This window comes from Ursus arctos, unplaced genomic scaffold, assembly GCF_023065955.2.
Source record: "Ursus arctos isolate Adak ecotype North America unplaced genomic scaffold, UrsArc2.0 scaffold_4, whole genome shotgun sequence".
Classification (NCBI taxonomy): Eukaryota; Metazoa; Chordata; class Mammalia; order Carnivora; family Ursidae; genus Ursus; species Ursus arctos.
In genome coordinates, this window is record NW_026623056.1 from 30,945,504 (window position 1) to 30,970,912 (window position 25,409).

Here is a 25,409-nt window from a genome sequence, read left to right on the forward strand (position 1 = left end):
TTTCTTTAAGGAAATTTATTTGTCCCACTGTATCAGAAATGGGGAAATTAGAAGTCTGTGCAAACCATACTTTCATGAAATGGATCCTCATACTGTATTTTTTTTAACACAGGCTAATTGCTGCAACATTATTCCTGCAATTTCAAAATCCAGCCAACATGGATACCTCTGCTACTCTGTTTTGGCCTTCATAGCTGCTTCTTCTCTCAGGCGAGCTTTTTTTTCTAAGTTCAGGCTTGTTAAAGACTCGTTTCTTTTGACAGCCTAAAGTGAAACAAATTTGAACAAGTGATTATGCGGGTTTGGGGAGGATATCATTACCCTACACTGATGTCAGCAGATTAACTAGGGCACTGCAGGCCCACAATGGTCTACTGTGGGCACACTGAGCACAGAAGCCCCCTCCGTGTGCCTTCTGCTTCCTCTAACACTCACAGTCAGTAGCCCATTCAGTCAAGCACGAGAGAAATGCCACACCCTCTACCTTCTCTTTCTCTCTGGCCTGTTTCTTTAAATCTAGCTTCTCCCTTATAATGTCTTCCCTTATCTTTTCCCTTTTTCCTCTCTTTAGTATTGAATGCCTTTTTGTTTCCATTTCTATCCTTTTTTTTTCCTTTCACTTTTCTTTGTTGCTACCATTTCTCCTTCCCCAACTCATTGTATACTTTCATACCCTTCTAACTCCTTATTCCTCTTTTACCAAAACTATTCAGCTTTGGAGACCCCAGACTTTACCAAATACTGTGCTTGATGATTCTCAACAGTATCGATCCCACTGCTCCATCCTTTGACAGCAAACAGCAGTGGGGGAGAGGCAACCATCCTCTTCCCTTGTTTCCCCTCCATGTGACCTATTACATGCCCGTGAAGCTTACATAAGCAGACCAGTTTCAGAAGTTTTATATCAAATAAATGAAACTAGCACCCTATATATAAGGTGGGATTTTCTTATATCTGTGTAATTTCACACGTAAAGAATTAGGTATGGGAAGGGAGAGGAGAATGGGAATGGTAAGTTGATGGTGAGGACAAAACATACAATGGCTAATTTCTCTCTTCTAAATAGCATTAAGTCTTAAAGTCCTCCATTCTAGTAGCATTTGCCAACTTGTAAGAAATGGATATTTCCATGTAAAACAAATGAGACGGTTTTCTGCCATATAAAGGAGAGAAACTCTTGAAGTACATGGTGTATACCCTTAGATGAGGCTAGAAGAAATCCCAAGTGGTAACTTGTTTCTAGAGTATTTAGACTCAGCTTAGTGTAATCAAGTATACAAAAGCAATGCAGACTCCTTGGAATTCTAGAAGCCCTATGTCCTGTCCACATGCTTCTGTAGGTTTCAATCTGAGAACTAAGCATAAGGCAAAGAGGAAGCCAGAAGAAAATCTGAAGTGGGGTAGAACAGAGATGTCAAAAGAATTTCACCCAGTCCTGCACACTTGTCCTTCATGCTCCCATAAGGTCAGTCTAAATAGTCAGTATTTTCCACTCCAAAAGTCGGAAGAGAGCCAGAAGTTCATTTCCTTTCACTCTGCACCAACTTGGGTAAGGGAAGTCAGTTACTGCTGGGTTGGTAGAAGAACCTTTTTAATATCTGATAATAGATGTAAGACATCTCTTTGCACATGGAAGCTGTGATATATAAAATTAGTCATGGTATTAAAATAAGGGTTTGACTAGTGCTATAAAATATAAATATATATAAATATTTATATTAAAATATAAAATATAAAAATATAAAATATAAAAACCTATATTTTAATCACAAGATAGTATTATGTGAGTTTAGGAATTTGCAAACTTGGCTCTAAATTTTTATCCTGCCACTTATTAGCTATGGGACTTTGGGAAAATGATTTAGTATCTCTAAGCTTCAGGTTCCTCTTTAATTATAAAGTATGGATAATAAAAGAAGCTACTGCTTAGGTTCTTTGGATACTGTGGTGAGTAAATGAGTTTAATAGTGCCTGCTATATAATGAGCCCTTGATTAAGTGGCAGCAATTTTACTATCACCTCAGTTAGGTCTAGGTTTAAACTGTGGCTCTGCCATTTAGGACATGTGTAACCTTGGGCAACTTAGCAGAGCTTTCTAAGCTACGTGTCCTTATCTATAAATGAGTTCCTAATAATAGTACCTATTTTGCCATGCTATTGTGAGGCTCAAATGAAAGAAAAGCCAAGTGCTTAGAAGACCGTGAGTATTCACTTAATGATAGCCATTAATAATGATCTAGGTTAAGACAAAGATTTCTGGACTTGAAAGCCTTTGTACTTGTTTAGGAGCTGTTGTCCTTACACATATGGCCCAGTGTGACCAAGCTTCAAGTCCCCAGGGTTAAGGCAGTTAGAGTGTGGATAAATATGCCCATGTACTAGAGTGCTTTACAGACATGCCAGGGTCGTCATTAAATACACCAGTGATATTTTTCTGGTTTCACATAATTTATGACATCTGTGATAACTAAACACTTTTTTTTTTTTTTACTTTATGCAAAACTAATTTAGTCCTTTACCTTGCCAAAATTAGGATTTGCTGTTTATCCTCAGGCATGATATCCCAGGTTTGTCCCTACTGTGTCTCATTTTGTTTCTTACCATTTCTGATGTAGAAAGGAGCCCCCTCTTCTCAAGAGAATAAATATGAGAGTCAACCCCTGATTTCCTTTAGATCCTTTGTAGAGAACAGACACAGGAAGTCCGTGCTCACCTTCTTGCCCTCAATAACCATCCAGATGCATCCTGCCACTGTCAGGGCTATCATGGCATAGCTGACCTTCACCCGGATCTTGTTCTTCGCAGCATCAAGCATCTCAAACCTAATAACACAGTGAGATTATGAGAGAGAGTTAATTGTTCTCTTTCTGAAGTTGCCAGTAGGAAATAAAACTCTGTGTACCACAAATCAGAAGTGGAGTGGTACCACAAATAGAAAAAAAGATGCGGGGCCTGGAAATCTTGTAGGATTTGGGGGAACATGAGGCATTTTCACAACTCACTTTAAACTTATTAATAAAATCCAATAAAATAGCACAAACTTAAAAGTAAGAAAAAGGGAAGAAAGCCTGAAGACAGAAAGTGGATCGAGGAGCAAAGGGGGAAAAAAGGCACGGTGTATTAACCTATGCTTGCTATGGTGTATTAACCTCTGCTCGCTATTAACCCCAATTTTGGCTTTCAAGTTTCACATTAGCAGCTAATGCTAAAAGTGAAAACAGGAGTTGTTTCTCCCTGGGGTTCTGAAGAAGATGTATATACAGACCCGTGTGTCTTAACAGAAAATTGAGGGTTGGTTTACCATTCTCGTGTGAAAGCTAAGAGGCCTACCAAGGGAGAGTCTAAAGAGAAGGCCACTCCACCTTGGTGATTCTGTATGTGGGTAGTGAGTTGTGGTTCTGTTACGTGAGTCTAGTAGATCCCCAGGGCAGGGCATGAAGAGTCCAAACGGACCCTTGCGAGAACACTGGCCTACTCAGTAGGGGTGTAAACAGGAAGTGACTATCTCTAGATGATGGGATGAAAGTATTACGTTCCTTCTTTCCTTCCTTTTTCCCCAGATTTTTAACACACATTACTTTTGAAATCAGGAGGAAAAAAGTACTTTAAAAATGCTTGGAAGGATTTCAGGTGGTAGGAGAAGCCTGAAAGCATAGGCGTGATGTAAGAGCTGGGACCCAGTGAGGCAGCAACGTGAACAGATTCTCCAGGCCCTGAAGCTGGGCCTACAGGGTGGTGAGAGAACCAGGGACACCTGCTAAGGACAATGAATTGCTCTATTAAGAGCATCTGAGAGCCAAACAACGACAAACTAACTACCCATGTTGGCAATATTTTATGTGAACTGGCATGTCTAACTAAAGTGCTACCGATACTCCTGAAAAGTAATACATTTCACTTTTCATTAGAAGTATTTTATATTTTGGGGTGCCTGGGTGGCTCATTCGGTTAAGCATCCAACTCTCGATTTTGGCTCAGGTCATGAATTTAGGGTCGTGGGATCGAGCCCCGCATCGGGCTCCTTGCTGAACGTGGAGCCTGCTTGGAATTCTCTCTCCCTCTGCCCCTCCCCCACCCCGCTATTGTGCCAGCATGTGCTCTCTCTCTAAAAGATAGCTAACAAATTTTTAAAAAGCGTTATATATTAAAAGTATTTTACATTAAAAATGTAAAATGCATTTAAATAAGGTCATGAGGTTGCCCTCCATTCTACAGGAAGCAATCAGAATGGGCAAGTTAAGCAGTGCCTGTTCAGAACTACCAGCAGGCTGGTAGTTGCCCAGGCTCAGAGCAGAACATTCTAGGGTGACTCAGTAGGTAGTACTTTGGACTTGAGCGGGATCTTGGAACCACCCACAACACAGACTGAGGAAGGTTCCATGGCAAAATCTATATAGCACCTATTAGGGCCATTGGTATGCAGCAGCTTGTTTTCTGCTGGAATATTCAGGAAGAAATTAAGACACAGGCAAGAACTAAATATCAGGTGTGCCTGGGTGACTCAGATGGTTAAGCTCCTGCCTTTGGCTCAGGTCATGATCTCAGGGTCCTGGGACTGAGCCCCATGGTGCTCTTTGCTCAGTGGGGAGCCTGCTTCTCCCTCTGCCTCTTCCCCTGCTCATGCTCTCTCTCTCTGTATCTCTCTCTCTCTCAAATGAATAAATAAAATCTTAAAAAAAAAAGAACTTAATATCATTGTTATTTCTGGCTTGCTCTTATTTCCCAGGAGAGTACACTGTCACTTTAGCTAAGAAGGACCAAGACTTTCCTGCTGAAATAATTTTAGTGAAAATAATGTGCTATTTAATTTGACGGGCAGAAGTAGAATGGCTGTTAAAGCTGTTGCAAACAGAAAGCAAGTAACACTTCTATTCCTGGGAAAAGATACCCTGAATGAACTCAGACCGTTTAAAATCATGCCTTGAAACCAGAAGCCAGTAGGTCCAGGAATAGTTTCTCACCAGAAGGGAACATCTAGGATCTTTGTCCCAAGTCCCTGTCTCTGAAGAGGATGATGATGCCCCACAGGGGACACGGCACCTACTTCTCAGAATCTCTCTTGGCCAAGATGCAAACCGATCAGGGTCTTTAACATCAGGCTGGAGCAGTGGTTCTCAACCACGGTTTTTTCTTTTGTCCCCCCAGGGGATATTTGGCAATGTGTGGAGACCTTTTTCACTGCGCGTTACTAACATCTGGGGGATGAAGAGACCGAGCAAGTGTGCTGCTAAACATTCTACCGTGTACACAGCAGCTCCCACCAACAAAGAATCATCCGGCCCAAAATGTTGATAGCACTGGGGTTGAGAAACCCTGGGTTAGGGGAATCTGCATGCACCCAGACTCTGAGAAAGTTCCAAGATCCCAGCCAGGGCTGGGTTTAAGGAAGCTGGTGATAGGGATAGGAAGCATGCTTTCTGGAATCCCAGAAAGAGAATATGTTGCTCTTAAATACTTTGATGCCTCTTGTTGAATACCTGAGTGGATTTCATAGACTATAACAATTAATTATTGTTAGTGGTACCTAACTGATATACCCAGATTACAAATAAGTTAAAAACAGTGAACATCACTGCTTAGTCACATTTCTGTAGCTAGGAGAGGAAATCAATCAGGTGACTTCAGAGTACCTGACAGCTCTCCATCAGGCACAACACAACGTCTTAGTGATAAGATACAAGACTTTCCAGCACTGTTTTTATTGCAGGTACTTGCCAAAGAGGAAACATTTAGAGAAGTGAAAACTATTCTGAAATTTGGTTGAAAGTTTTTAAATAGTCAGACTCAGAGGAACTGTTTTGCCTTTGAAATAGATCGGTGAGAAAAAAAAGCTGCGTACAACCCGTATGTTCAGCACTCACGAGACAGTCTCTGGGATTTCATCTTCCTTTTTGAAGCGACCTGACCATATCAGGATCTTCTTCTCCCAGTGTGTAGGTTTGTGTAATGGCACTCTGTGGCTGTAAGTGTCTATGAGAAAAACAAGACAAGATACTTTATTTGAGGTTATGACTCTCAAATTTAGCAATTAAAAAATGCTATTTGTGCTTTTTAGCTGTTCATGAAACAGAAACATTGAGAAACCTCAAGCTAATTAAAGCTTTATTTGAATGGAATTTCTTAGGATCCTGCATTTCTCAAACAAGGTTCCAAAATTCTGTGGGGACTGAGGTAAAATAAAAGCATTATGGGGCGCCTGGGTAGCGCAGTCGTTAAAGCGTCTGCCTTCGGCTCAGGGCGTGATCCTGGCGTTATGGGATCGAGCCCCACAACAGGCTCCTCCGCTGGGAGCCTGCTTCTTCCTCTCTCACTCCCCTGCTGTGTTCCCTCTCTCGCTGGCTGTCTCTCTGTCACATAAATAAATAAAAAAATCTTAAAAATAAATAAATAAATAAATAAAAGCATTATTTCCTAGCCATTGAAAGTTGAAAGAACACCATAAACAAAGATATAGAGGTAAAGATGAACTAAGAAGGGAACAATAAGCAGCTTGACTTCAGTAGAAAAAGAAAAATGTTATAAGGTAAAATAAGATTACAAAAGACCCTGAATGCCAGACTGAGCTTTTTAAACCTGATTTGGGAACCACTGTACACTTTGAAGCAAAGGAGAAGTTAAGGTTTTAGAATATTAACCTGTATAATAGATGGAAGAGAGAAAGAGCTCTAGTTATATTGTACCTAAAACATCACTTTCTAATTTGGTTCATCTTTGGGGTTCCTTAAAGACCATTTCTAGATCACTATTTACTTTGGTGCCCCTACTCTCCAACAAAAAGCTCCAGTCTAATCCTGGAAACAAGAGATAAAAATGACAGATGAGGAAAAAGAACAAAGCATTGCTTCATGTGAGCCAATGAAAGTACAACTTGGGAGGCGTGAACTACAAGACAGGGTAGGATGTAGGAACCCCTGGTACAACCTGTCATTTAGGTTCTTTTGATTCCAAGTTGTTTCATTCTTTGAGAACTGCTTAGTCCATAACTGGAAAAATGAATAAAAACTTACAGGGTGGAGCTTTTGGACTTTCTTGTGGTTTGGCGCAATATCCATTTATTCTCTTCAAACTGGAGTTTCTGGTGGGTCTTAGAGATGAGGAAGCAACTCTTTCATATAACCTAAAATAACTTCCTAGAAAAGACAGAAAAATGTTTCAGAGAAAGAAAATATAATGTCTCAAAATGAAAAAATGCCTACAGAGTATATATTTCATTTATAAAAATTAACTCATTTAAAAAGTGAATATACTGGGGCGCCTGGGTGGCACAGCGGTTAAGCATCTGCCTTCGGCTCAGGGCGTGATCCCAGCGTTCTGGGATCGAGCCCCACATCAGGCTCCTCCGCTATGAGCCTGCTTCTTCCTCTCCCACTCCCCCTGCTTGTGTTCCCTCTCTCGCTGGCTGTCTCTATCTCTGTCGAATAAATAAATAAAATCTTTAAAAAAAAAAAAAAAAAAAAAAGTGAATATACTACTATGTAAGATACATGTATTTAAAATAGGATACTTGGTGCTGTTTTAAAATATACATGTTTATATTATAAGTTAGCAATTTATACTATAAACGTTTTATCAGCTGTAAGTTTTATAGAAGTACTTCTCACATGTATCTTGTCATAACAATGGTTCTGGTGGAAATACTGCATATTATAGCACCGGGCAGTTTAGGTAAAAATTTGAACCTCCCACAAGTGATAAACCAAGATGCCAAAGTTGCCAATACTACGCTGGTGAACTCTGGGTGACTGCAATGGCCAGCAAGGGGCTCTAGAAAGCCTTCTTCCACCCAAGCTGTAATTCTCCAACTGGAAATCAACTTTAGGTGTAGTCATGAATTGTGTAAAATTTTTAAACTATATATTTAAAAAATGTATAAAACTGTATTGCATATATATAATTTTTAAAACCTAAATTCTAAGTACACATAGGGATCAGTATTATAAATCTCCATGTACTCACCACCCAGTGTTGACAATTAAGCCAATAAATATGGTTTCACCCCCGACTCCCTACTGAATTATTTTATTTACTTATTTTTAAAGATTTATTTTTGAGAGAGACAGAGAGAGTGAGCGAGTCGGGAGAGGGGCAGAGGGAGAGGAAGAGAGAGAATCCTCAAGCAGACTCTGCGCTGAGTGCAGAGCCCAATACAGGACTCAGTTTCACGACCCTGAGTTCATGACTAAGCTAAATTCAAGAGCCGGATGCTCAACTGACTAAACCACCAGGCGACCCCCTACTGAATTATTTTAAAGCAAATCCCAAACATCTTATTAGTTCATCTATAAATACTTCAGTATGCATCTCAAAACAGCAACTTTTCAAAATCATTATCCAGAATACCATTAGCTTCATTAAAAAATATTATATTCTTGATATTAGCATATGATCGAATAATAAATTTCCTCAGCGGGCTTTAATTTTTTTAATAGTTGGTTTATTCTAAATAGGTGCATACCGAATATGGTTGATGTGTCCTGTATAGGTCTCCCCCTCCTTTCTTGTCATTTGTTGAAGAAGCTAGGTCATTAGTTCTATAGAATTTCCCTCATTTGGGATTTTGCTGATGATATCCCCTTGGTGTTAATGTGTTCTTCTAAATTCTTTTTCATATAAACAGATTTTTGAGGCTTCATCAGATTTAGGTTAGAAGTTTCACCAGGAATATGCCATAGGTGGTATCGTGTGCTTCCTACTGTACCCTCCTGTACTGATCCTACTGCATCAGTCTGACTCATACCTTATAAAGACCTCCGTCAACCCTTCAGTTGATGTTTTCAGCAGACACTGATGATGTTACCTGGATCTGTTGTTTCAATATGGGTTGTAAAATGGTCCTAGCCTACATTAACTATTTGATTATCCTAAGGTAAAAGTCCACGAGAAACGTGGAATAAGTGGTTGGTTCTCTTTCCATTTGTCAGTTTTCAAATTAATGAATCACTTTCCTTGCAGCATCCACAGGTGATATTTTATTTAAAAATAATACAAGCAGGGGTGCATGGGTGGCTCAGTCGTTAAGCGTCTGCCTGCGGCTCAGGTCATGATCCCAGGGTCCTGGGATCGAGCCCCGCGTTGGGCTCCCTGCTCCTCAAGAAGCCTGCTTCTTCCTCTCCCACTCCCCGTTTGTGTTCCCTCTCTTGCTGTGTCTCTGTCAAATAAATAAAATCTTAAAAAAAAATTTAAAAAATAACATAAGCGGGGGCGGGGGGTGCCTGGGTGGCTCAGTCGTTTGAAGGTCAGACTCTTGGTTTTGGCTCATGTCATGGTCTCATGGCTTGTGGGACTGAGCCCCATGTCTGACTCCACACTCCACAGAGGGTCTGCTTGAAGACTCTCCCTCTGCCCCGCCCCCCCCCCCTGCTTGCACGCTCTTTCTCTCTCTCTCAGATAAGTGGATAAATCTTTTTAAAAAACAACAGAAGGAACTCTTGCATTATAAAACATGTACCCCAGCCCATTTCAGTCATTTTTCCTTTTGATGCTCCAACAGTCCCATTTTTAGTCACTAGGGACCCTTCTATGTTGGCACCTGAGTACTTTCAACATGTGTTCAGTGATCATTGATAGCTTCCTTACTTTCTGACGTGATATTCCAAATCCATTTTGAATGCCTCTCGCTCCTGATTCGAATCAGACCTTCCTTTAGTGTGCTCTGGTTCCTTTAAAGAGGAAGTATTTTTAGAGATGCCTTAGGAAGGCTCATTGTTACTGAGTTTGTCATTGTTTCTGTGCCTTCTCAGTGAACGAAACTATGAAAGGCATTCATTCTTAAAACAAATGTATGCTTAAGAAACTGAGGGCCTCAGAGGGGAGGGGGGCGGGGGAATGGGATAGACTGGTGATGGGTAGTAAGGAGGGCATGTATTGCATGGTGCACTGGGTGTTATACCAACTAATGAATCATCGAACTTTACATCGGAAACCGGGGATGTACTGTATGGTGACTAACATAATAAAAAAACATTAAAAAAAAAAAAAAAGAACTTAGTTTCAGGGGGTGCCTAGGGGGCGCAGTCGGTTAAGTGTCCAACTCTTGGTTTCGGCTCAGGGTCATGAGATTGAGGCCTACGTTGGGATCTGCGCTCAGCTTGGAGCCTGCTTGAGATTCTCTCTTCCTCTCTCTCTGCCCCTCCTGCTCTTGCTTTCTAAAATAAAAATAAGTGTTTAAAAAAAAAACCTAAGTTTCAGTTCGCCATTTTCATCTTCAGCCTTAGCATGAAATTTTTAAATCAGTCATAATTAATTAGAATTCAAAGCAGTGACAGCCAGAAATAGTTTTGATGAGGGTAAGAGAAAAGGGGGGGGGGTGATTCTGAGTTTGGGAGTCATGGTACAAGAGAGACCAAAGCTGGTATAAAATTCAGAACCAGAAGAGCCCTACTGTCCTAGAACATGGCAAAAGGGAAGCACTATGAAGTACAACGAACAGAAAAGAAAGCTGGAAAGGCAGCAGTGATAAATCTGATTAGTGTCCTGGCACTGCCTGATGCTCAGTGTCACCAGAAAGGGACGCCTAAGACTTGCCTTGAATGCAGCAAGAATGTGCTCTCACAGCTATGTGAGTGAAAGCTCCCAGGAAAGTTCATGTAGTTTTTAAAATCTACTTGTTAGTAGATAAATGGTCTGTATCTCTGCAGTTCCGAACTCCAACTTAGATATCTTTGGAGCTTTATTGTTGGAGCAATAAGGGAGGCAAAAGAGGGAATAGGAGTAAAATATGGTTGGAGGTGTATTTCCCAAAGCTGGTGAGAAACAGGATTTCTTCACTTTTTTTCTCTTGCTGTTAAAAAAATTTAAATGAGGGGCGCCTGGGTGGCTCAGTTGTTAAGCATCTGCCTTCAGCTCAGGGCCTGATCCCAGGGACCTGGGATCGAGCCCTGCATCAGGCTCCCTGCTCCGCTGGGAGCCTGCTTCTTCTTCTCCCACTCCCCCTGCTTGTGTTCCCTCTCTCGCTGGCTGTCTCTCTTTCTGTCAAATAAATAAATAAATAAATCTTTAAAAAAATTTAAATGTAACAATTTAAAAGATATTACTATAGGCTTTATATGGGCATGTTTATATTTGTGTAAAGATTTTTAAAATAACACTTATTGATACATACATAACTCCATATCATAAAATTCATTAAAAAAAAAGATTTATTTATTTTAGGGGAGAAAAGGGACAGAGGGAGAGGCAGAGAGAGAATCTAAAGCAGACTCCTTGTGACCCTAAGATCATGAACCAAGCCAAAATCAAAAGTTGGATGCTTAACCGACTGAGCCACCCAGGTGCCCCAAATTCATCCTTTTAAAGTGTACAATTCAGGGGCGCCTGGGTGGCTCAGTCGTTAAGCGTCTGCCTTTGGCTCGGGGTGTGATCCCGGCGTTCTGGGATCGAGCCCCACATCAGGCTCCTCCGCTATGAGCCTGCTTCTTCCTCTCCCACTCCCCCTGCTTGTGTTCCCTCTCTCGCTGGCTGTCTCTATCTCTGTCAAATAAATAAAATCTTAAAAAAATAAATCTGTATAAAAAAAAAAGTGTACAATTCAGTGGTTTTTAGCTTATTCACAAAGTTGTGTACTGATCACTACATTCTAATTCCAGAAGATTTTCATTATCCCAGAAAGATGTTTCAAATCTTGACGAGGTCCAACTTATCCATTTTTTTTCTTTTGTTGCTTGAGCTTTTGGTGTCATATACAAGGTCACAAAAGCTTATTTCTATGTTATCTTCTAAGAATGTTATTGTTTTAGTTTTAACATTTAGGTCTGATCAATTTTGAGCTAATATTGGTATATTATGTGTGGAAAGGATCCACCTCCATTCTTTTACAGGTGGATATCCAGTTTTCCTAGCATCATTGGTTGAAAAAACAATTCTTCCCCCTGTTGAATTGTTTTGGCACAATACAGAAAATCAATTGACCATAAATGTGAGGGTTTATTTCTGGACTCTCAATTCTATTCCATTAATCTATATTCCCTTGTATTCTATCCATGTTGTACTAGCTTAGTGGTTACCTAATCATTGGACAGGGACATCCTTCGATGCCTTTCACCGAGAAGTTTGCCAGCCTTTGCCAAAGGGCTTTGTGTGCCTGTTGCAGCATGCTTTGGGGCGGGTAGGGGAGAAGCTGTTCTGACTGAATTAGCTGAGTCAGGGGAAAAACAGGCAAGCCCAGTGAGTGGGAGTTTCCAGGGAAGTGCCAGACAAGCTAACTGTAACAATTCTTGGAGGCTGGGGATTTTAGGGAGCTCCAAATCCATTCTGCCTTCTTCAGTGCCTGTTAGAACTTCAAGTTTTCATTGAGAGGCTATTCATTTTCAAGGCTACCGTGAAGCTGACAGGAGATAGAAAACTGTTAAACCTATCATAAAGCTTGCTGTTCCCACCATGTTTAAGTCATTTTTCTTGGATAGATACTACTCAGATTGTCACAAGCCTTCGATTATTTTCTATTTCTGAAAAAACTGATTTTTAGAACTTTTGGCAGTGTTTTCATGGCTTTTATTTTTTAAAAAAGATTTTATTTATTTGAGAGAGAGAGAGTGAGCGGGGAAGGAGCAGAGGGAGAGGGACAAGCAGACTCCACATGAGCACAGAGCCAAAGTAGGACTCTGATCCCACAACCCTGAGATCACAACCTAAGCCTAAATCAAGATGGACGCTTAAGCAACTGAGCCACCTAGGTGCCCCTCATTGCTTTTATATAGGAATGGATTTTCAGAGGTCCTCTTACATACCGGAAATTGGAACCTGTTTATATAAAGACTGTGGTTATTTGCCGTTTGATTTCTTTCATAAGGGGCCACATTTATTTCATTTTCTAAGTCTGTAATCCCAGAAGGCCTCGCCCAGGTTTGGGTAACCACCCCACCAGTGCCACCTAGTGGCAGTAAGTGTGCACCAGAGGAAAGTAGATCAATTATAGTATCGGATCTGTGCTTCTTTCCTCATTTTAAATGTGGATAATGTAGTACTTACTGCACGAGGACTGATTTGAGGGTTAAGTGGAAAAACAAATGTGAGAGCATTTGGCAAGATGCTTGAAACACAGCAGGCCCTCTACATTTTAAGTTTGTTTTTTGAAGCACGACTTAAACCAGTAATTTTCAAAACATTTCCATGGCACTTTTCAATTTTACCCCTCAAGTGGTCAGAATTTCTCACCAAGATAATTTTCTGCAGTTACCAGGGCATGAAGATACTCTATAAAACTTTACAACAGTTTTTCACAGCTCTTGGGATTAGAACCAAATTCTGTAATGCTGTGATTCTCAAACATCAGTGTGTGCCAGAAACACCTGAGTGGCTTGCTAACACAAAGCACTGGGGACTTCTACCGCTAGTTTCAGAATCAACAGGTCTGGGGTGGAGGCTGGGAATCTGCATTTCTAACAAGTTCCCAGGTGAAGCTGCAACTAACGATTTGAAACTACACTTTTAGAACCACTGTGTTTGGTTTTTTTTTTTTTAATTGTGGTAAAATATACATAAAACTGACCATTTTTATGTGTACAGTTCTGTGGCATTAAGTGTATTCACACTGTTGTATCACCATCAGTACCATCCATCTCCAGGACTTTCTCATCTTCCCCAGAGAACCCCTTATTTACTATGACCTACCTACAAGGTCCCATCTCACACCAGCCTGACCCATTCCCTTCCTGCAGGCACTAGAGACAGCAAGGAACAAGGTTAACTGGCAGTGAGCTACAAGGTCCGCAAGAAGCAAAAAAGGATCAATAACTATTACCTTAGGTATAGCCCTTCCCCATCCCTCTTAATTAGAACAGCGGCATTTTAGGAGACCAGAAGACAAGGTGCCTCTCAGCTCAGTTTGAGTAATAATGATAAGGCAAAAATGCTATCATATATCCCTAATTATGCATCACATAAATGTATGTTTAGAGATACTCATTCAACAAATAATAACTGAGTACCTACTATGTGCCAGGCATTGTTCTAGATAATATACAAAACAGATAAAAATCTATGCTAGTAAAACTTACATTCTATTGGAGAGAAAGTATATATACATATGCACACATACATGCATACACACACATATGTATAGTTAGATACTAAATGCCCCAAGAGAAAAAATGAACACTGGGAACATGACATGAAGTGAAGTGTTTGTGTGCTTGGAATAGGGTATGTGTGTGAGATTTTAGGTAGACTAGCAGGGTGAGTTCTCTTTGAGAATGCCACTTTCAAAGCAAGTGAGAGAGCTAGCTATGCAGATATCTGGTGGCAGGATATTCCAAACAGAAACAACTGTTAAGTGCAAAAGAACTGTGGTTCTAGGAACCACAAAGAGGAGGCCAGTGTGGTTGGAACAGAGTAAGGGGAGTAAGATTTGAAGTCATTGAAGTATCTGGGGTGGAGGTGAAATTAGGGACTTGAAAGCATGAGAAGTTTACCTAAGTCAGAAAATATCTCCCAGCTTTTTTCTTACTACAACTTCATACTGGATGCCAATAATTGTTACCTCCCTAAAGTATAAATGTTAATTAAAACATGCAAATATATTATACATATTAGAAATAACAATGTAAAAAAATTTTTAAAACTGAAATCACTAAAGAAAATTGTGAAGCACTTGAAGTGATTTCAGTTATTTTGCAATAACAAAAAAGTAAAAGCTTATAAAAGTTTTAGTATCATTAAGACTTCCTTTTCTGTCTCAAAGAGATAACATATATTGCCCTACAGACATCCAAGCCAGAAATTTTCCATCCTCTGGTGAATCACAATTAAAAACAAACATACAAACCAAAAGAAAAACAGCCCTTTAACCCTCTGGCTGCACTTGCAGGCTGCCCCTGGCTGACCAGTTCTGGATCCCCCGGGCCTTATCAGGAAGTCAAGATGAATCCTCACTGCTGCCTCTAAGGATGTGACTGATCAATGGCTAGTTAACCTAGAGTAGAGGTTCTCAAACTTCAGTGTGCTTCAGAATCACCCAGAGGACTTGTAATAGATTACTGGAGCCCAGTTCCGAGGTTTGGGTTCAGTGAGTATGGGTGGAGCCTGAGAATTCTCATTTCTAACAATTTCGCAGGTGAGGCTACTACTGTTGTTCTTGGGGCTCACAATTTGAAAACCAGTACGTTAGAGGTTTTACTAGTAGCTGGAGGTTGTAGTGGGTCAGCTGGGATGAGGCTGGTTCAAGTACTGGCTTTTGCCTTGTTGTCCTCTCCTCTCTATAAAAAGCCTTTCCAACCTCATGATGGACAGTGCAGAGAGGTGGAGATGCCTTTTTTCTCAGAATCTTTCAAGAGACTCCTGAAGAGAGTCATCAGTGGTGCAACATTAGACATGATAAATGAAGGTTCAATGAATGCTGTGGGAGAGATGCTTTTAGATGACCTAATTTAGTTTTATAACCCGTGTGAAGATCAGTTGCCAAGTGTGTTGTTAAGTATGTTGCTAACTATGAAGGCTGCTAATGATTTGCTTAAAAATAAGATCATGGCATTTGTCAAAACTCATAAAACCACCCATCACAAACAGCGTTAATAGATGCAAATTTTAAAATACCAAGCAGGATGTTGGGAGAATCCCAGAATGGAATGCAGACTATGACAAATGTATCAAACTATATTAGAAATGTATAACATGATCTACTTCACAAACTTCAAGGTGGGGAAAAAGAAGCTGACCTAAGTAACTTTGGAAAACATCCTTTTGACTGGAAACTGTAAGACTAAAGACAAAAGGAACTGTACATAAACACTGTACTCTAGTTGGCAAATTTATTTCTTACAGGAGCATGGCTTAACAGTCCTGAAATGACTTTACAAGTATACTAGGATTGAACAAATTAGTAAGTAAGTGCTAGATAATGAAAGGCCAGAGAAAGAAGTTCTAAAAGCAAGGGTATGTGGCTAGCTAGAATGAATGCGGTGCTGATCAGTCAGAGAATTCTGAATCAACAGCTTTACAAAGCTGTTTATTAATGTATATAAATAAACATGTATTCATTTATATGTTATATGTTATTTGTATGTATGTATGTGTATGGAGAGATGATAGAGACATAATCCTAAGGATGTGTGTACACACGGGTTGGTATACATACATGTATGTCCTAGCTCTACCCAGTGGGAGGGCCTGGAATCAGTGACACCTCAGTAAGAACAGGCACACTCAGCGCCCAGATCTTGATTTCTAAATACCATCATCTAATAGAAGGAACTAGGGCTCCTTGGAGAAAAATGGCTGATTCTAGGCGGACGCAGACAGAGTACAAGATGAGTCTAGAACACCTTATAGTGCCAGAGAGGAAGTATTCAGAAAACACGAGGAGGTTTTTGGATAGGGGCATGCAAAGGGGCATAGGAGCTGATCTGAAATGGCCTAACCTGGAATAATTTTAGCAACCTAATAATGTAGGAATAGATTATAACTTAAGGTACAAAATATACGAATCCATATTGGCATAAATAATAACTGAATAAATAAACGAGGGAGAAGGGACAAATCTCCCCTTTTGGGAAAAATCCCAAATTTATGTAGATACTCTTCCCTCCTGGATTCCTTTCCCCTTGTGGGAAAGTGTGAGTTGGACTTAGTGACTTGTTTCCAAAGAACAGAGTATGGGAAGAGAAAAACAGTAACTTTACAAGGAAGAAACAAACTGACCAAGGTTAAAATTACCAGTCATAAATCATGTGGATATCGTGTACCGTCGGAAGGACACTTGACCTCTGTGCTAGTTATTCTGTCCTTAAACCCATAACCCTAGTCTCATCATGAGAAAGCATCAAACAAACCCAAATTGAGAGACATTCTACAAAATATCTGACTTCTATTCTTCAAAACTATCAAGATCATGAAAATCAAAGAATGTGAAACTGTTACAGATCAGAAGAGGCTAAAGAAACATGACAATAAATGCGATGTGGTATCCTGGAACAGAAAATGGGACATCAGTACAATAACTGGTGAGACCCGAATAAAGTCTGTCCTTTAGTTGACAGTAATATACCAATTTTTTAGTTCTGACAAATATACTATAGTTACACAAGATGTTAACATTAGGGGCAACTAGGTGAGAGGTACAGAATTCTTGTACTATCTTTGCAACTTTTCTGTAAATTAAAATTATTCCAAAATAAAAATATTTTTAAAAACATGAGTACTTGGATATCTTGTTTTTACTTTAGACGTGTTTTATAAATAATTTATATTTACTTGGTATTTATTCTTTTTAAAATTAGCAAGAATTTGATGTTATCTCTATAAAAATGTCAGTCTCACTCACTTGCACTCCAATATGTGTTTGGAATGAAACAAGGAATGGGGTAGAGTAGGAAATGTGCTCAATTCAGGGCAGACTAAAAACGAAGGTCATCTGACTAATGTACACTGGTGGAAATGAGATGAGAAAATTATACATGTTGGTAGGTATCCTGTCATACCTTGCTATTCTCAAATGTGGTTGACATGACATTGCCTGGGAGCTTGTTAGAAATGCAGATTCTTGGCTCCCACCCCAGACCTACAGAATCTGAGTCTGCATTTTTATTTTTGTTTTGAGAAACAGATCAATTATAAGTCTCAGGAGAACAAAGCTAAAGGTACGCTTATCCTGACAACTGCAAAAGCCCTTTAATGATATATCCAAATGATTCATATGAACATTAAATTTCAAGAAGCAAATAGATATTCACATTCATTCAACAGTTAATGAGTACTTACTATGCGCCAGACACATGGAAACCAATACCACACATTCTGAAGTCTAGAACAGTACTATTTACTCAGCCTCAGCTGGGAGCTTCATAGAAATACAGATTCTCAGACCCCACCCCAAACCTTCAGAATCTCCTGGAGTGTGGCCTAGAAGAATGTTTTAATAAGCCCTCTAAGGGATGCTTATGCATAGTAAAGTTTAAGAAGCCATGTTCTAGAAAAGTGAATTTCAAATTTTGCATACAAGAATCACCAAAGTAGCCTAAGAAAGTACACAATGCCATCCAATTAAATCCCAGGGTCTGGGAGCAGGTCTCTGGCATAAATATTTTTTAAAATTCTCTAAGTGATTCTAATGTGCCACCATGTTTGAGAATCGCTGCTCTTCAACACAATCAGCTAGAGTCCCTGTTGGAGCGCAGGTTATGTGGGTGACCAGGGCACCCCCAGAGCTTAATACTGGTCTCTGGCAGAGTTCAAAATCCCTTTTTCCCACAACTAATTTACTGAAAAGAAGCTCTGCTTTATTTCTAACTTCTACATATCAATAATATACAACTCATTACATTGAAAGTTTGGAATCTCTGTAGAGTTGGATGCCCAACTTTCGGATTTTACGAGTACGCAGACTCATACACTACTCAGTACTTAATGACATGCGCTGTGAACTGTTCTGTAGTTGCCTTACCGCCTCTTCCCCTTTGGACAAGGCTATATTTCACATCCCTCTTCCATCCTCCACAGCAGCTGACTACCCCTCATGGGTAAAAGACCACTGTCTGACTACCTCACGATGAATGACCACAGCCCACCAGGCTGATCCTACTGCACTGCTATGAGACTGTTTGCCCAACCACTTTCTCTTTTCCTAGTGCTCCAGAAGGCTGGAAGCTACCATGACCCCGGCTGGGAGAAGCAGCTTGTTTCTGGGGCAACAGTGTTCCCTTTTCATGTCCTATGGAAAGATTTTTTAATCTAAATACATAGGTGGTTCTCATGTTAGCCCACAAATGCCCATTTAATCCTCCTAGAAATCAAATAGGATATTGCTAGTCCTAAAATGTTTGCTGTGATAAGAAAGGGCAAGTCTGAGGAAGGAACATTCAAAGTTTGTTTTGAGAATCAAATCAATTTTAAGTCTCAGGAGAACAAAGCTAAATGTATGCTTATCCTGACAACTGCAAAGCTCATATACATACAACCTTTAATCAATATTATATTTGATAATTATGATGAAATTGTATGTCAAATGTTTATAGCTGCTCAGTAGACCTAGAAGGAAGAATGACTAAGGGTAATTATCTCACTTAGAGAAGTTAGAGATCTTATTCTGACTCAGAACTCATTTAAATTACAGAACCACTGATTTAGTTTCCACATTATAAGCAAAGCTGGGCTACTCTAAAGGTTGCCCACAACAAAACAAACAAATGAACTGAGATATGAACTTACTCTGAGGTTTTTCTACGATCAGGCTTGATACCTCATCTGCAATTATTCTGAAAAGGATGGAATTTTTGGCTTCAAACTCTGACTTGCCCAGCTCTTATATACAACAAAGATTTCCAAATCTGCCTGCCAGGTTTCCATCACTCACAAACCTAACTGCCTTCTTAATGAAGTCCATGCTGATGTTCTAGGGCTTGGAATTTAAGTTAAGACACTAGCTCTGGGTACTGTGCCTATCCATGCTTCCCCCATAGGGAGAGTCCTTTTGTCTGTCAAACTCCCAAAAGGATTTGGGAAACAGGCAGAGTTTTAAGCAGGAAAAAAACATTAACAATGGTGATTTCATAAAGTAAATCTGAGTGCAGAATGCAGGACGGGCTAGGGGTGAGGGACGAGTAGAGATAAGGGGAACAGGAGTAGCAAGACATAAATATGGAAACCTCCTTTTAGGTGGTGTCACAACACTGTAGTTCAAGTGGGCTGTGTAAAGGAAATAAGACAGCTATAGGTCCTAATGGAGAAGACCCAACAGATGTGAAAAATAAGAGGGAGGAAAAATGAAAAGAGAGATTGACATTAGGAACTTTTGTGGGCTGGCTAGAACCCTAATCACCATTTGTAACATAGCTTCTATGGGAAAAAATTTTTAGAGTTCAAAAAATGGACTTATAAATAAACCTTTGGAACCTGGCCAGTTTTTAAGTGGGGAGGAAACTCTGGAAAAAGTCTTGCAAATCTATGTATCTGGTGGCCAAACTTTTAGTGAGATGGGGCCATTTCTTGGTGATTTTTTCCCCTCCCATCAACATTCCAGTCCATTCCCAATAGTAATTATTTGAAAATCTCTTGGCCTTAGCTGTTGACCTAAATCTACTTTCTGACAGAAACTGATTCCCTACTTCTCCATCTGTTTTCTCATCCCTCCCTGCCGGCTTGTAAGAACACTAGGCCTTCTTTCACTCTAAACTAGTGAACTGTTCCAACTGTGATCCCTCTTATCAAGGAATGTTGTACCAAACTTATCTTACCACCTCTAGATCCTTCCCTCGGCCCCTTTCCTGCCAAATGTCTCCCTGCCCTTAAAAAAATAAACTTTAAATTATAAAAGTAACACCTGCTCATTAAGAAAATTTGGAAGCTTAAAGAAAAGTATGAAGAAAAATAAAAACACCCATAATCACATCATCCAGGGATAACAGCTTGGTATATCTTTCCCAGACTTTTTCCTATGCTTATATATAACATACACATTTTTCATGATCAAATAATACTACATCTTGCTTATGTCGAAATACTTTTCCAAGATATTAATTAGAAAATACTTTTGATGGCAATGTAACATCCAACATATGGATATAACCTGACTTCAATCATTCCCTTGACTGGATGTTTCCCAATTTCACTATTACAAATGAAGAGTTTTCTACATAAATCTTTATGGCATTTCTGATTATTTTCTTATGTAAAATCCTGGTAGCACAGGGTTAGAAAATATGAACCTTTTTAAGAATAGAACAACTGTTTTCCAGAAAGGCAGAACTGATTTACACTTCGACCTGTTGTTGATGAGAATTTTTGTCTCATTATACCACAGTGGCACTGAAGGTACGCTATCGTTGACAAAACAATCACTTGTTCTCAACAGTTCCTATAAATAAAATACTAATCTCCTTCCTTTTGTAGTTCAAATGACTGCATAAGTGGCACGTATTTAACTTACTACCTTGGCCTCACTACTCACACATTTTACTATAATGTTTCTGCCCCCACTCATTTTACTAAAATTGCTCTAACATTAGTGATCTCTTTCTAGTCCCATGACTATGTTTTTTAGAATCTCATCATTAGTTCATCTGATTCTACTCTTCCCATCTTTGAAGCCATTTGACTACTGATCTCAGCCTTCTGCAAGGCTTCTGTCTCTCCTAACATTATACTGCCCCATTCTCTCCCTTCATCTCTGGCCTCTATGATGTCCATCTTTAATGTCCTCTTTGCCACTTCCTATTACTTACACTATGTCAGGCCTCCAAGATTCAATCTTTGCCTCCATCCCACATTCGTCTGCTTCAGGGAGGACTCCCTCCTTTATCCCCTGGTCTTTTACTGAGAGGTCCCACATTCACCTATAACTCAATGCCACCTACCACTCAATAATGCACGACCCTCTCTGCCACAGCAGTATACCTTCTTGCCTTTCTTATTTCAGACAACAGGGCACCACTCCTTCAGTCCTCCACACTCAAAAACTTCAGTCTTCCTTAAATCACCCTGTTTCACAGAGCCACACTTATTTCTTCAAAACACTTCCTAGATATATTCCTTTTTTGGCATTTCCATCATCACCTCACACATGGATTTCTGTAATAGCTTCACAGGTTGTAGCTATTCATGTTGTGTGCAGCACCATGTTAATTTTCCAAAAATGTTTCTTTAATGACTTCTGCTGGAAGGCTTCCTTTTTTGCCCAAATTCAAGTGGTTCACAAAAATACACAGGCCTATATTATATAGGAATATTCGTTCATTGCAACAAACTCCAGCCCTAGAAAGAGTGGGAGTCCACCCACTTTAGAGCTTTCATACTGTACAGGGCACGCAGTGTGTGCTCATTAAAAACCTGTTGACAAGACCTGGAAGGAGTGATAAGCAAAGCCAAAAAGCAGTAGAAACGTTTTTTAGGGTTGGTTAGCAAGAACAAACAGAAAGGACAATGAAGGAGCAGAATGTAGGGGAACTAAAATCAGAATGGGAGTCAGGAGATATTGGCGATGTCCCAGCTCTGTACCTGTATGACTCTACTGAGGCCACGTCAATTCCCCCCTGAGGCCTTAAGTCTCCTCACCTATAAAATTAGGGTGCTAGACTGTATGACTCCTAGGTTATCTCTTGATTCTAATGCTGTGGAATGTCAGTTAAACTGACAAGGATGCTGTCCATGGTCCACTGTATTGGTATAATAACGACAGTAATAAAATCATTTTAAAATCTGTTGATAAGTCAGCCAAGTTCAGGACAACAAAATTTTTCTGAAGGTATGAAGAAACATTCTTGTAAAACCATTCCATTCCTTTGACCTAATAATTATTCTGCAGAAAGTAATAACTGTTATTAAAAATAATAATTTTAAGTTAATTTTTTAAAAATTATAATTATTTAAAATAATTAAAAATAATTATTACAAAGAGGGGTGCCTGGGTGGCTCGGTCAGTTGAGCGTCTGTCTTTGACTCAGGTCATGATCCCCAAGTCCTGGGATCGAGCCCTGCTTTGGGCTCCCTGCTCAGCAGAGTCTGCTTCTCCCTTTGCCCCTCCTCCTGCTCGTGCTCGCTCTCTCTCTCTCTCTCTCATAAATAAATAAAATCTTAAAAAAATAATAATTATTCCAAAGAATATCTACTGCCTGTCTGTGAGCTGGACACTGATAACGGCTAAGGATTTAGTAAAAGCAATTTAGTCTTTACCCTCATGGAATCCACAGGAGTATGGGTCAGTAGACATTTTGTTCCAAATCATTTTATCAGTGCCTTTTAACTTAAAGAGCACAGATTGCTCTAAGGAATGAATGTAAGCTACGGATCCTCTCTTCCCAAAACATAAAAATATGAATATAATTTCAGAGGTTCACAGGACTGCTCATCTGTGAAGGGGTCCAAGAACCACAAGTTAACAACTCTGACCTAGATCTCCAGCTACATCTGCAAAATGATAAACAAATTCATGCTCATAAAAACTTATATTCTGTTTGCTAAGAAAGTACAGCAAAGATTTCCAACAGAAACAATTAAAAAAAGGTCCATCGTTTAAAGGATTAAGCTTTGGCTATTTGAAATTTCACTCACCTACAGTATCTTATTCCATATAATATCCTGGATAAGTGAAGCATACCTAGATTAGGTTTCTATTTGATCTGCCATTCCTTTGGTTAAGGTTGCCTGATAAATCAGTCTTCCTACTTGAAAATCCATTTGCACATAAATGTGTGCTTCCATTTCACAAGTAAATCTGCATTTCACGGCTCTTCCATTTCACATCAAAGAGACTCAATTAACCATGACAAACACATATACAGTACACACATATCCTGAATAAGCATCTTGAATGAAACAAGGAGCACAACTTCTTGAATGAGAAGGCACTTACTCATCTCCTGACTCTAACATTTTATGGCTAAATGATCTTGAACAAGTCATTTAACCATCTGACCTATGTTTATTCACTTGTACAGTGGAGAATGGATGATGAGACTTATCTAAGAAGGGTAATATAAGAAATCAATCAAGTAAAATAATGTATGTCAAAGTATTCAGCTATAAAATGGACACAAGTGGGTGAAAGGGCAGATTGCTTAGAGTTGCTCACAAAACATCAGACATTCAAAGAAAGTCCTTTGGAAAGAGTTCTTCATATAACATTCTTAGTGGATCTATCTGGAATAAAATAAATTGTTCTTAAATTGCTCAAGGAATTTTGTTTTGATTGAGTGCACAATAGTAGGTTCTTAAATATCAAAAGTCTGCAGAGAGGCTTTGGAATCTTTATAATGCACAAATATATTCTCAAGGCAGGAAGATAAACTACTTAAAACCTTAGGGTCTTAGTTCCTATGTAGTCAAAGTCCCTTTCACTCAGTCTATTTTAGCTTTTTAGAGAGCAATGATTCTTTCACTTACCTTGTAACAGCTAACAGGTCAAAAGGATGTACACAAAAGATTAGGTAAATTAGTTCAACAAAGCTGAACAAATCAATGAAATCAATCTCTTTTAGTGGAGGGAATGTTTATTTTAAAGGGAAGTAAATAATATTCTTCAGTTTGAGACGTTTTCCAGTCCATTCTCCATTGGAACACAAAATAAGGATAGAAAAGATAACTTTTTTTTTATATTACTTCACTTACATTTGCAATGTACATTTACATTATTTCAATAGGCAAGATTGGGGCGATTCGTCCTTTAAAATTTGAAATAAACAACTTTTTAATAATTTGCTACAAAGGAATAAAAGACCTGTCATTACACCTTACCAAAGCTCATAAAGGTGACCAAAAATGATTTGCCCAGGTGCCTAGAAAAGAGTGAAGTAGCAAACATTCTGATTTCTCCGCCCCTAATAAGCAAAGGCTCTGCTGGTTCCCCAAGAAGAAATCAAGCTCTGACTCCAAATACTCATTACACAAATGCCTACTAGAAAAATAAATTGCAGATTCTACATAACACTTTCCTCCAAAAAATTCAAAACACTTAATTGTAGAATTGTTTAAAAGAAATGTATTCCCCATTTTAGGAAAATAATTACTATTATTCTGTAAGACCTTAAATCCCTTTCCTAATCAGACACTAAGTGGGTAGGAAACCCTAGACTCAAAGTTTTCTCTAAGAGCAGGGACAAACTCTTTGAGATGGTTAGAAGTGGAAAAGCTTTATCAATCAGGCAACGGGGGAGTTCTAGGAATGGCAGGTGCATTAAGAACTAAGCTCAGAGGACACTGGGGATGGGGGGTCGATAAGGATTGGGGAGCAAGAGCTCATTAAGTTGGTGGGAGCTGGGTGGATAGAGGGCCAGGCGCGACGGTCAATTGGGCCAACCCGGACTACCTGCTTAGCAGTTGCTCGCTCAGCCTTTGCTATCTCCCTTCCTTGGGGTATGACTCCGAGCAACTTGGGACTGCGTGATGAAACCGAGCAACTACCAGACCTGGGGAAGCTGCAGGATTCCTCAATCTCCAGCAGCCAAACTGGCTTCCCAACCTCCCCCAGTCCGGCCCGCGTCTCACCCGCCGCCTGGCGCAGGCTACGCAAGCTCCCCATGGCCGCCTACTCCGCTGACCCGACAGCGCCTCTCAGGCGGTGACACCGCGGGCACATTCAATGTCACCAAACGCCCGCAATGGGAAGAAGGCGGGCAGCGCAAGCGGGCAGGACGTGGACTACTTGAGGGCGGACCGAGCTGGTCGTGCGTGACGCGCGGGGCGTGTGGGCGGGGCCTGCGTGATGCGCGGAGCGTGTGGGACGTGCGTGACGCGCAGACTATGCGGGTGGTGAGCCCGGTTCAGCCCTGCACGGTGCCTGGACGTGCCTTTAAGAATGCTTTTGTGGAATCTGGGTGTCCCGGGCCTTTGCAATCATTCTCTGCGTCTAAAGTAGTACCCTTTAGAAGAAATGTGCTCACTGTAGAACTTCTGTGAACTGTAGACCCTGAAATCACACTGCCTAGATAAACCAGTATTTGAATAGTTTTTCCAGCATTTTCAATGTATATCCCTTCATCAAAAACACA

General features: G+C 40.0%; 1 protein-coding gene across 1 annotated transcript; it reads right to left on the reverse strand.

The window, feature by feature from the left end:
- FAM162A (family with sequence similarity 162 member A) lies at positions 1-25,103 on the reverse strand. Its single transcript, XM_026494745.4, has 5 exons — positions 24,907-25,103; positions 7,008-7,130; positions 5,862-5,970; positions 2,714-2,822; positions 1-264 (listed from the first exon to the last, which is right to left on the reverse strand). Exons 1-5 carry the CDS (start codon positions 24,938-24,940, stop codon positions 172-174), a joined length of 468 nt encoding a protein of 155 aa, XP_026350530.2. The 5' UTR covers positions 24,941-25,103; the 3' UTR covers positions 1-171.
- Positions 25,104-25,409: the final 306 nt, after the last annotated feature.

What these genes read in the sequence shown, in the direction of transcription:
- FAM162A (XM_026494745.4), bottom strand. Translation starts at nt 24,940, where the DNA reads ATGGGGAGCTTGCGTAGCCTGCGCCAGGCGGCGG. An exon ending in AAGTCCAAAAGCTCCACCCT is followed by an intron (nt 5,971 to 7,007) that starts GTAAGTTTTTAT and finishes TTTTTCTCATAG; the next exon opens with ACACTTACAGCCACAGAGTG. An exon ending in TGGTTATTGAGGGCAAGAAG is followed by an intron (nt 265 to 2,713) that starts GTGAGCACGGAC and finishes GTTTCACTTTAG; the next exon opens with GCTGTCAAAAGAAACGAGTC.